This window comes from Balaenoptera borealis, assembly GCF_965194805.1.
Source record: "Balaenoptera borealis genome assembly, chromosome: 3".
NCBI lineage: Eukaryota > Metazoa > Chordata > Mammalia > Artiodactyla > Balaenopteridae > Balaenoptera > Balaenoptera borealis.
In genome coordinates this window covers 152,486,480-152,499,800 of record NC_138866.1, presented here as the reverse complement: position 1 = coordinate 152,499,800, position 13,321 = coordinate 152,486,480, and the positions used below count along the sequence as shown (strand labels likewise).

Here is a 13,321-nt window from a genome sequence, read left to right as displayed (position 1 = left end):
CAAAGACCCAATGCAGCCAAAAAAAAAAAAAAAAAAAAAAAAGTAAATTTGGTCTTGGTTGACTCCCACATTTGACGGGTCACTATTCAATTCTAGCTTTCGAACATCTCTCCAGCTTGATTCTTCCATAACTTCCTCACTTTGGTGCTTCTGAACCTCGCCATCTCTTAGAGGCTCCTCCAGCCTCCCGTCTCACCCTTCCAATCCTGAATTCTATAGATTTCTTTAGAATTCTATAGAATTCTACAGATTTCTTCAACACCTAATGTGGAGTAGACACATTGAGTCTTTGATGGTGAATATATAAATGAATGAGCCAGCAAGTAATGCCAGTGTTTTAGTGAAGGTTTACCTTTTTATAAATAATAAAAATTAACTCAAGCTATGCTAAACAGAAACATGGCTTCTAGAGTGTTCACAGACCCCAGAGGGAGCTGAACTGCTGAAGAGAGAGGGGATTCTCTCCACCTCTCGTATCAGCTTCTCAGTGTGTTTACTTCATTCTTCTCACTGTGCACTTCAGCCTTTCTGCTTCTCTGTGCATGCGGCTACCCGACCAGCGCAGCCTTATCTCCGGAGTCCCTAACACTTCAGTTCCTACAAACAGCCCAAGATAACTGGTGTTTCTCAGTCTCAATGTCAAATTCTACCCAAGGTCAAGTCAGTCAAGCACATGGGGCAGGTCAGAGAGTACAAAGTCACCTACCAAAAGCTGAACACTGTGCGGGGAGATAGATGACAGAGAGAAGGTTCAGTGTGGGCTGGCAGGACATCTCAGAAGAGTCACCGACTCACTGATCTCTGAATGACCCAGCGCAAGCCAATCCTTCACTCTTGGCTTCAGTTTCTTCATTTGTTAAATGGGGGGGAGAGGAAATTTGATAGGGCCATTTGATGCTTCAAAGAAGGCAGTTGGTATCAGCCTGGGGCAAAAACATACGTATTAACACTTCATTGGGTTATAAACCTTGGGAAGTCTAATGAGAACCTGCTGCATAGCACAGGGGACTCTACTCAATGCTCTGCGGTGACCTAAATGGGAAGGAAATCCAAAAAAGAGGGGATATATGTATACATAGAGCTGATTCACTTTGCTGCACAGCAGAAACTAACACAACATTGTAAAGAAACTATACTCCAATTTAAGAAAAAAAGAATCTACTGTATAGCACAGGGCAGGGAACTCTACTCAATACTCTGTAATGACCTATATGGGAAAAGAATCTAAAAAAATAGTGGATATATGTATATGTATAACTGATTCACTTTGCTGTACACCTGAAACTAACACAACATTGTAGATCAACTATACTCCAATAAAAATTTAAAAATAAAACAAACAAACAAACAAAACCCTTAGGAAGTAGGAATAAGGGGAAATGGAATACGAGGCCAGGCAAGAGGAAGAGCAAATACAAGGGCTACGTTATTGAGCTACTCACGGCTTGAAGACAAGTGCACTGATTGCTCAGTCTTGCGGAAGTTGTATAATCCATTGCATCCCACCCAAATCTTTTAAACTCACCCAAACCGGGCTATTAGGAGACGAAAGGGAAAAGCGTTTTCCTGACATCTACTTCTCATCTCCCATTGGTCAATATTTTGCTCTGCAAAGGGCTAATCCCCCCACACTTCTGAGCTGAGTAATTCTGTCTCTCCAGGCAGCTGTTGGAGAAACACTTTCTCCAACAGCTTTCTCCAATAGTCAGTTTCTCCTGATCAGTTGAAACCGGGTGTGGGGCTCAGCCATCCGTAGCAGTGACAGCAGCAGCGGTGTCCTGACTCTAAGACCAAGGTATAGAACTTGCTAAGGCCACTCAGGCAAGAGAGCAAGGTGAGCGGCCAACCCACAGAGAGGGTAAGCAGACAGGGCTATGTGAATCTGGGATGATACAAAAAGCAAGTCTGGCGTAATTTGCAAGGCTCTTGTTAACTAGCTATGTGAACTTCAATCTTTTATTTTTATTTTTTTAAATTAATTTTTATTGGAGTATAGTTGCTTTACAATGTTGTGTTAGTTTCTGCTGTACAGCAAAGTGAATCAGCTATACGCATACATATATCCCCTCTTTTTTGGATTTCCTTCCCATTTGGGTCACCACAGGGCACTGAGTAGAGTCCCCTGTGCTATCCAGTAAGTTCTCATTAGTTCTCATCTATTTTATACACAGTAGCGTATATATGTCAATCCCAATCTCCCAACTCATCCCACCCCTCCTTTCCTCCGCACCCAGTATCCATATGTCCATTCTCTACATCTGTGTGAACTGCAATCTTTTCAACCCAATTTTCTTGACATGAAAAGTGTAAGGCAAATGCAGCACACCAACAGTTAATGTTAAGGCAGTACATTTGATCTGGGCTACAAGAATGAGGGAAGGGTCTGATTCTGTCCTCACACGGAGCTCCTGCATTTTAGTCATTTAAGGAATTTCAGTGGGGAGGCCCACAGTGAAAAAATGGTTAGAGACAACCCGAAAACTAGCTCACTGTGGACAGAGAATGTTACCTCTATAGATGGGCTAGAGATTCCAGACCTCAGAGAACAACTCGGATGCTATGCCTCCATCCTGCTCTCTCCTTAGGGGCCAGGGCAGTGTTGACTGGGGACAAGCCTGGGCTCAGGGGAGGAGGTGGCCACTGATTCCAAGTGAAGGGAGAGAAGCATCTCCCAGATAGTCCATCTTCTTCCCTGCTTTCCTTTTCTCTTTTGTTCCCTACGTGCCTCCCCTACTCCCCGCACCCCCTCCCCGGACTTCGAGGTAGTCCAGAGCTATGTGATTTGCACCACACACAACACAGAGAGATAACCCAATGATCCACCCACGTCTCCTTCCCATCTTCCTTTCCTTTTTCTCTTCCTCCCTTCCTCTATCTTTTCCTTTATCTTACTTTCGAATTATCACACAGCTGATGGGGGAGAAAGGACAGTTTTCCTGCCTCGAGGGGCTCAGAGATATGGGGAGGAGGTGGACCCAGATGATTAACCAGATCAATACTTCAATTGAGAAAGTTGAACCCAGGGGATGCAGTATCCACTTTTTTCTTTTGGTACGTTGTGTGTGTGAGTGCGTGTGCGTGCATGTGTGTTTGTCTGTGTGTGTGAGAGAGAGAGAGAGAGAGAGCACACGCACGAGAGAGCGAGAGAGAATGTAAAGATGATGTATAATATTCCAGTGTATGAATACGAATATACTACAATTTCTTTATTTTCTTCTTGATGGGTTGTTTCTAGTTTTCACTGCCAGGATCATTTTTGCACACGTTTTGCTATGCATATTTATCAGTAATCTATTCCTGAGAACAAAGCATCCCAAAATGAGTGGCTTAAAACAATAATCATTTATTTGCTCATATTCTGCGATTTGGACCAGCCTCTGGGAACTTCTGCTGGCCTCACCTGGGTTCCCTCACACAGTTGCAATCATCTGGGGCTTTGGCTGGCCTCGTGCACACTCTGATGTTCACTGTGGCTGTCAGCTGAAGCGCCCGGTGTCCTTTCTGGTTAGGGATACCCCAGACTTCCGCACATGGCAGTTGGATTCCAAGAGAGCAAATCTTGAAGCTACAAGGTTCACTGGGGCCATACCTTGAATGTCACACAGAGTTAGTTCTGCTGCGTTTTATTGGTCAAAGAAAATCACATGCTGACGCCTCCTCTCCATGGGAGGAGAGGCAAGACCTCATGGCAAGTGGTGTGCACACTGGGATGGCAGGACTTTGTGGCCATGCTTTTCAGTCTATCACACACCTAAACCCAGGCATGGAATTACTGGGTCAGAGTGTAGGCATTAATTTAGTGGAGCCAATTTATGCTCCCACCAACATGTTCCTGAATCCTCCCATCTTCCTCCATCCTTGGTACTGTCGGTCTAATTTTAGCCATGCTGGAGGGTGTAGTGGTATCTCATTGTGCTGTAATTTGATTTTCCTTGATTACTAACAAGGCTGAGCACCTTTTTCTGCGCTTATTGGCCATTTGTGTATCCTCTTTTGGAGGAAGTGATTTGTAGGAGTTCTTTATATAGTCTGCAAATGAGTCAGTTGTCATTTTATTCCACTTTCTCCCTTCCATCCTGAGTGATTTTTCTCTTGATTAAAAAGGAAGTAACATTTGAGCTGAGACTTGAGGGATGATGAATAATTAAAGAAGAGCAGGGAGGTCTTAGAGTTAGAAACATGAACAAGGTTAGAAGGAAGAAAAACAAACAGTGGGGCATTTGAGAAATAACCAGATTTCAAGATAGATGGCGTATAAAGAGAACAGGAGTAGCAGGGCAGATGCTGAAGAGGTGTGGCCAGGAGGCGAAGGGCCCCTTGGATGGAATGGAAAACAGCATGTTTTCACTGCACATTGCCTTTTCTTTATTTAGCCCTTGAAAATTCTGCTTTAGATGTCCAGAGTTTGGGGACTAACAAGCTTATAGACACATAGAACTGTAATAAAATGATCAATGATCATATGACCACAGAAGAGTTAAAATAACAGAAACAGAAGAGAAAGAATGGCCACATCTGGGGGCGCAGGCGGGGAGAGAGAGAGAGGGAGAGAGGAAGAAGGACTCAGTAGGAGATTGAAGAAAGAAGCACAGAGTTGAAGAGACAGAAACAAACTTCTTGTGAATGCATTTAATAATATACAGTGTCTTTGGATGGTAGGGATTTTACAGAAAATCTCATAGGAACACACAAACACAACTGCAACAAGATCAGACTGAGATGGCGTTATTACAATAATGCATTTGGAAGAAGCAGAAAATGATCTGAAGCAGAAAGATACAACCTAGACTGCTAACCACAGTTAATTCTGAAGAGATGAGTGGCTTCAAGGTGGGCTGGGGGCGTGTAAAGGGTACTCTTCTTTATATACTTAAGTGTGATTTGGGCTTTTTTTTTTTTTAAACAGAGTATCTATTCATGGATTAAAAGTTTTAAAAGGCAATATACCCATCTCTCAACTTCAGCCAAGAAAAGCAGTTGACTTCTTATTTAATAGAGGAATAGAAATTGATCAATAACTGCTCAGGGTAGTGGGGTAAGAGGAAGGATGACATGCATCAGAGAAGGAAAACTCAGGCATTGTGACACCTGCTTAGCGGAGCCTGAGGGACAAAAAGTCCACATGGAGGGGCCGTGCTGGCAGAGCATGGCCAGTGAGGGACCCGGGGCTGGCAGGGCATCAATTCTGGGAGACCATTTCTCCTTATTCGTGGGAGATCTCGTGACCAACACCCATTTTGGAGGCTCTGAGTCCAGGAATTAGGTAATTGACACGAGGAGAACCAAAGCAGAAAACCCAGGTTTGACAGACCTCAGCGGGGGGGAGCTCCGGAACGAGGTTTATTTCCTAACATTCGTGAGCAAAAAGGCAATCCCCTTGTCCATCCTCTGCCTCAGATCTGTTCAACCAGAGAGGAGGATGTAGCATTGCATTATTTGAGCTATTCTGAGAGTCTGAATGAGGATGAGAGCTCTGACATCTGCTTGAACAGTGGGGGCTACAACCTGGAAATGGGCAGCTGGGTTGCTTTTGTTTTACAGTATTTCCCCCCTACGACAATGGTGATACATGTTTAGTTTAGGAAGTACAGCAAAGAGAAGAAAAGGAAACTCTTCATAATCCTATCACCATTTTGGTGTATTTCCTACTGCTCTTTTTGATACACACCTAGAACTACACTGCATTAAACCATTATTTACGAGGTAACCTATTAAGTGTGACTCATTGCTAAACGCTGAGGCTACAACAGTGAACAAGATAGACTCAGACCTTTCCTTATGGAAACTTAGACTTTAGTGATGCCGACAGACAGAAAACAAAGTTTCTTAAACGGCATTTGTGATAAGTCTCATGCAGTCAACGCAGTAAGAGCTTGCACGTTTTATTGCTTGCTCTCTCCTAGGCGTCATGCCAACCGCTTTACGTGTGGTTACGTGTTTTATATACACTGTCTCATTTAATCTTCACAAAGTCAGGTAGCTTGCCACTATCACCACAGTCACCCCTGCCATGTTACAGATGAAGAAATAAACCCGGAGAAGTTAAATAACCAAGTAAGGTGGTGTAACTTGGGATCAAACTGGGACATGACTGTATCCAGACTCTGTAACAGCCTTGCTGCTCAGATCAGCTCTATCGAATACATGACCTTTTCTCTCTTCTTCCCTTGCTAGGTCTGATCGCCACTGTGGCTCAGAGACTCTAAGCTGTAGCCAGTATGATGGATGACGACACCGAATTAAGGACTGATGGAAACTCACTTTTAAAGGCCGTGTGGCTGGGGAGGCTCAGGCTGACCAGACTCCTCCTGGAAGGGGGTGCTTACATCAACGAAAGCAACGACAAAGGCGAAACGGCTCTCATGGTGGCATGTATCACCAAACACGTGGACCAGCAAAGCATCAGCAAGTCCAAGATGGTGAAGTATCTGCTGGACAACAGGGCGGACCCCAATATTCAGGATAAGTCTGGCAAGACCGCCCTCATCCATGCTTGCATCAGAAGAGCTGGGGGAGAAGTGGTCTCCTTGCTACTGGAGAATGGAGCAGACCCCAGCCTCGAGGATCGCACAGGGGCTTCAGCTCTGGTTTACGCAATAAATGCAGATGATCAGGATGCATTGAAACATCTCCTGGATGCCTGCAAAGCCAAAGGCAAGGAGGTGATTATTATAACAACGGGTAAATCATCTTCAGGCACCAAAACCACCAAACAGTATCTTAATGTCCCTCCTTCACCCAAAGAGGAAGACAGACAGTCACCTCCACTGTATGCATCTCCCTCGGATATTGAACTGAAGGCTCCAGGCCTGGGCTCTCCACCCAGTGAGAAGGAAGATGACTTCTTTAGCCTCCAATCAGGGCATCCAGGTGGTTGCAACAACTCCAAGGCTCCTAATGAGCCTGGGTCACCCACTAGGAAAGCTGGGAGCCTCAAAAGGGCCCGTTTGCCTCAACTGAAGAGGCTCCAATCTGAGCCCTGGGGCCTGACCGCGCCCTCCGTGTTGGCCGCCTCTATGCGCCAGGATGAGACCCATGGCGCAGGTGCAGACAGCGAGGTCATCAAGAGCATCAGTGACATGTCCTTCCCCAAAAGGGGCCCCCTCTCCAGAACCAACAGTATTGATAGCAAAGACCCCAGCCTCTTCCACATGCTCACGGAGCAGGTTCTGAAGATTCCAGCCTCTTCGGCACTGGCCTCGTGGAAGGCAGCCAGCGAGAAAAGTCAGCCTCCGCACTCACGTCTGGCCAGAAGAGGAACTCTCCCTATTGACCAAGAGAAGGGTGGTATTGGCCCATCAGGCCCCTCTGCTCTCAAAGATGCGGTGTCCCTCAAACGGCTGGAAAATGGCCTCTATGATTTAGATTTACAGCCAGGGGCTGACCCGCCCAACTCCATTTCCCTTGAATCAGGCAAGGGACCCTTAGATCGAAAGAAGATCAACAACTCCCACTTGTCTCTTTTCCAGGGCTCCAGGGAGGCCCTGGATGCTGTGCCCTGCACGTCTCCCAGCTCAGCGCGCCACAGGCCACCCCATCTTCTAGAAAGACGGGGTTCCGGAACTCTGCTACTAGACCGAATTTCCCAGACCAGGCCTGGCTTCCTTCCGCCTTTAAATGTAAATCTGAACCCACCTATCCCGGATATTAGATCGAGCAGCAAACCTTCCTCTCCACTTGCTAGTGGCTTAAAATCCATGGTACCTGTTGCTCCAAGTTCACCAAAGAGAGTTGACTTGAGAAGTAAAAAGAAGCTCCTCAGAAGGCATTCTATGCAAATTGAACAGATGAAGCAGCTGTCTGACTTTGAAGAAATCATGACCTAGAAGCTTTTTCAGTGAGGTTTTTTTTTTTTTTTAAATCTATGTAGTTTATGAAAAGTACCATAATCTAGACTAACACAGTCATGCAGAGTTTCTGCATCTTGATCACTCCTTAATGTTGGTGTGTGGCTGCTTCAGAAGAGATGGAAACGGAGCTGCTTCCCTTCTGAAAGAACATCTGGGTTTTTATAGGCCTACTTGAAAAGAGCCCAGTATAATTGGGTTTTGGAGATGAAATTGCCAAAAAAAAAAATCTCCAAAGGAAGAAAACCTTTGGAGTCTGAAAGTCACACAGCAGGTACAATGATCTAAGCTGCTGACACCCATTATTTTCTATCAGACAAACAATTTAAATCACAAGATGGTATTTGGAGGATGTCATGTGTAATAAATCTATAAAGTGCCTACAAAGAAAATGAGGCTTTTTAGAATGTGCAAAAGTTCAAAACCAATCTTTGGGCTGTTAAATATGGGTATCTGTGTTACATCTGGAGGAATGGAGGTAGAATTCTCCCATCAGAGAGGTTCTGGTATTCGGGTCCTGCCTCTTACCATGTCATGGGGCACTGGCTAGTGTAGCATAGTTGAGATCTTTCAGAACTCCGGTAACAGGCTTTATCCATGTACTAATTCGGGTGTGCTTTGAGTCCCCAAATATTAGATCTACGTGTCCCCCAAATTCTGTTGTGTCACAGTAGCTGGTGCCTCAGAGATGAATCTTGCCCAGAAATGAAACTGGCCTTGGCCTCCTGCCCTGACACAGGTTCTGTGTTGAAATCTTGTGAAAAACAGTCAGGGGCTATTAGGTAATTTGGAGTTTTGTATTATACAACTCATAGAATAGACACATAAGAAGCATTTCCTGATTATTCTTTTAAAAAAAAAACTTGGTAAGATCTCCCCAAACTAGAATGATACATGGTGATGGGAGATGCACATATTACAAGGTAGAGTAGATGGTTCTCAGGCCAGAGGCAGTGGGGACCACTTGTAGCCTGAAAATTTTAAGGGATGCAAACTGTCACTTCCCCTTCACTTTTCTGGGAAATTCAAGAACATCTGGTTTCTTCTTTGCCTGAATTATCTATGTGATGGGAGATTTGTAGAAATAACCTGTACAACTTTTTCAAGCCACTTTGTACGAACCCAAGAATGGAAGCAGACATTTAGCACGTTTGGTGTAATGTAGCCACATTCTAGATGAAGATATTTCTGGTTATTTTCCCATTTATTGTTTTCTTTCATGCTGCTTAGATATGTTTGCTCTATGGTTAAAAAAATTCAGTAGTCCTTGGGGATAGCATCACATAGAGGAAAAAGGAAAGACTTTGAGATTTGGGTTTGTATCTCTATTTCATCATTTACCAGCTGCGTGACCTTGAGGAAGTGGCTTAACTTCTCCAAGCCTCCACTCCCTCATCTGTAAAATGGGGTTAGTAATGCTTCACCTTACAAGTTTGTGGTGAGAATTAAATGAGATAATGTATGAAAGTGCCTGTGACTGTGCCTGGCACAGGTAGAAGTAATTGGAAAAGAGGCAGCTGATTTTAATACTCCTTTAGACCTCCGAAGCCTCAAAATCTCAAATAATACCTAATACCCTACACAAAGTGAAGCAAAGTCTAGCTGAAATATTCAAAGGGCCCCTTGAGATTCTCAGGGGTTCTGTAAATACTGAGCCTTAAACTCATTTGTAGAGTAAAAGAAATTCTGCCACAGAAGCTCTGCATATCAGACCATTTCTATGACATTTGCTAGAAATGTATCTGTATATCCCAATCAGAAGTGCTAATGATGGTTATAAATACACCGAGTGTTTGTTTTTTAGTAATTCCTTTAGGGCAGGCGCATGCTCAGCCTCGGCACTATGGACCTTTTGGGCTGGATAATTCTTTCCTGTGGGAGACTGTCCTGTACATTGTAAGTTGTTTAGCAGCATTCCTGGTCTCTACCCGTTAGATATCAGTAGCATCCTCATCCTAAATTGTGACAACCAAAAATGCTTTCAGACACAGCCAGACATCTCCTGGAGGTGTCATCACCTTAGCTGATCACCACTGCTCTAGGAGAATGATTGTGTACATGGTAGAAATATGTCAAGAGCACCCAAACTGCATGAAGGTGTAGGTCTGGCTGGCTGGCTAGGCGGTCCCACTAACTTAAAGGCAATTCAAACTGTAATTTAGTAAGATGACTTATATACAACGTGGGCCTTCAGGATTCTTGACCTGAGTGCTAATGGCCTCTTGTACTTGGCAGGAAGGGAAGAAAATGAGAAGAATAGCACATAAGCTAGTGAAAATCTAGGGCTCATGACCTTGGTTGTGTGTCACAACCCATAGGCTTTTCAGGACCATTTAGATGGTAAGAGTTCTCACCAACTGGATGTGATTACAGGCAAAGCAACAATCCTGATATATTAAAGAGAGAACCAGACAGACAACCACTGTTCTCAGCAGCTCATTAAAGGAACACACACACACTACACATTTTAAGTACTTTTCCAATGGTCGTTAGTGTCAGTTAAAACTAACCTCTGCTAGTATTGATAGTATCTAACTGTGGGGATAGCAAGACACTGCATAAGAGAATTTTTCTAAACCTTTAGCTAAGATTTGAAAGCCTAATTTATCCTAAGTAGTGAATGTGGTACATTCATAGCAATTAGCTTAGGTGAAACACTAAACGTGATGAGTTGCCCATTTGGAATAGCCTGCCCATCCATCACACAGATGCGTAACAGCAGGTACGCTCATGCCACTTCCTGCCTGCATCCATTAGCTGTGACCTTTCCATTGGCCTTTCTGTAGACGGTTATCAGGATAGTACCTTGTTTCATCACTATCTGATGATGCATTAGTTGAATTAGACTGTTCCAAACTAGTACAACCACTGCAATACTTAATTACGGTTAATGCATACATGGGCAATTTTCTTCGTGTTAACACACCTCAGAGAAATGCTTTTTTAAAAGCATATTTAGATTGAATCACGCTTCCTAGATCAGAGATTTGGGGGAGCCTAGGGTCACTACAGAAGATAGCCACAAACTAGTTTCAATAACCTATCTACTTAAGACTCTCTGGAATGTTTATCAAAATACATTATAGAATGTGAGTCTGAAGTTTCAAATCTGGAATTTGGGTTCAATTTCTGGACCTTCTAAAGCCTTTGTTTGTTTGCCATCGAGTAAATGCAGGTTTTGTCTGACCTTCCTCCTCTGTGTGTGTTGGCACTTCAGATGTATCGTGTGTTGCTTGAACTGGTTCTCTACAGAGTTCTATCCTAGTCTCGAGCTGACGATGTGCTCAAGGATGTATCAAAATCCATGTAATGGAACTAATTAGATATTTCTAATATGTCAATAAAAGATATATTACAATCCTTCAATAGTAAGTATTTCCCATTTTTCTTAGTGAAATCTCAATTATAAATATTACCTTTTCCTTAAGATGGCTTTGACATGACTGCCTGGTGACATCGACCTGAGCAAACACCTACTATTTTACGTACACGTGATTTAAAAAATGAATTTTTAACTACACAGGTATTATAGTTTCTTTTTTGGTTAAAAAAAATGGCTAAGAATGAGAAGGTGCATTGCCGCAAAGGGGGTGAATTCTTTTCCTCTGCCCCTGCTGCTCGGTTCCCCCCAGGGTTGCACCTGCCATCTGCTACTGGTAGGGTCCCTGGATATCCCTCCTTGGGCCCTATTTCTAATGTCGATGAATGTTAATATAAGCTGATTTCTCTTAGCTCTTACTCCAGGGCAGGGTGGTAAGTATCAAATAAACCAGGTGGATGGTCTCTCTTCTCTCTTAAACTCTAGAATTCTGTGATTCAGACTTCATCCAGACTTCCTGATTCCCTGGAAAGTTCCAAACCTTACCCTTAGGTTCCTTCTTAGACGGTTGAAATAAATTATATTGTTTTGTGCCCATCTCAGCCTATTGATAACCTATGTTATGGCTGGACCAGCCCTTGTGGTTCTTATTGTGGTTGCAAGAAGCCCTCAGCAATAATCATCAAGAAACTTTGAAAAAAAGAGGTTTGTTACTTACAGGTCCTGGAAATTACGTGGCACACCTGGGGTCACACAGTGAGGCTGTGGGTAGACAGAGGGCCCAGGCCTGGGGTTCTGCTTTCATTGGGGTCCAAGCTGAGGACCTAGGGTTTCACGGGCTCACTCTTTATTAGTGAATTTAAAACATAAGAGCAGGAATTTAAAGTGTGGGAAGAGAAAAAACAAGAGGCCCAAATGGTCAGTCACTGAAATCAACCAAGATCTCTAAAACAAAGTTGGGGAGTGGGTGGGGGCATGACCTGGCTCTTTATTTAGTCCTGTGTGGCTGGCAATGTGTACTTATCGAGATAGCCATCTTTGAGGCGGAGGCCACCTTTGAAGTGGATGCCTCAGCCATCAAAATTAAGTCAGGCACTTGCATGACAAAAAGAAAAGCCAGCTGGCGGGCTTACACTACAGTTAACAAGGGGGAGAAAAGGGAAGCAACCTAAGTGTCCATCAACAGACGAATGGATAAAGAAGATGTGGTATTTACATATATACAATGGAATATCACTCAGCCATAAAAAGAAACGAAATAGTGCCATTTGCAGAGAGACCTGGATGGACCTAGAGACTGTCATACAGAGTGAAGTAAGTCAGAAAGAGAAAAACAAATATCGTATAATATCGCTTATATTTGGAATCTAGAAAAATGGTACAGATGAACTTATTTGCAAAAGTGAAATAGAGACACAGATGTAGAGAACAAACTTATGGATACCAAGTGAGGAAGTGGGGGTGGGATGAATTGGGAGATTGGGATCGACATATATACACTATTCTGTATAAAATAGATGACTAATGAGAACCTACTGTATAGCACCGGGAACTCTACTCCGTGCTCTGTGGTGACCTAAATGGGAAGGAAATCCAAAAAACAGAGGATATATGTATACGTATAGCTGATTCACTTTGCTGTACAGCAGAAACTAACACAACACTGTAAAGCAACTATACTCCATTAAAATTTTTTTAAAAAGGGGGGGAGGGGAAAGGACTAGTTTCAGCATGTCTTTTCCTCACTTCTATCTGCAGGAAAGGGAGGTCAATATTGTTTCCAGCTCCTCTGAGGAGAGATTAGGAGGGACCCCTTGGGAGGAGAAGAAAGTGCTGGGGGAGGTGGAGGTGTGATGAGGGACAAGGCCCCCCCGAGTGAGGGAGTACATTCCCAAGATTATAGGAGGCTCAGAAGTTGGGGTCCCTTGTGTGGAACTTGCTCCTTTCCAGAGCAAAACCTTAGAGGGGAGTGGCTAGATGTGTGTTGCCTTAAAAAAATGTACAACGTGAGAGTTGCGAGTTAAGCTTTATTTGGGGCAAAATGAGGACTGCGGCCCGGGAGACAGCATTTCACATAGCTCTGAGAAACTGCTCCAAAGAGGCAGGGGGGAAGGTCGGTATATATGTGATTTTGGTGAAGGGGGTGTACATACGA

The 13,321-nt window shown here is 43.8% G+C and overlaps 1 protein-coding gene across 1 annotated transcript; it reads left to right on the top strand.

Annotated features, from left to right (window-relative positions):
• The first annotated feature begins 39 nt into the window (after positions 1 to 39).
• On the top strand, positions 40 to 8,693 carry ANKRD34C (ankyrin repeat domain 34C). The gene has a single exon (XM_082388523.1). The coding sequence runs from the start codon at positions 6,219 to 6,221 to the stop codon at positions 7,824 to 7,826; it is 1,608 nt and encodes a 535-aa protein (XP_082244649.1). The 5' UTR covers positions 40 to 6,218; the 3' UTR covers positions 7,827 to 8,693.
• Positions 8,694 to 13,321: the final 4,628 nt, after the last annotated feature.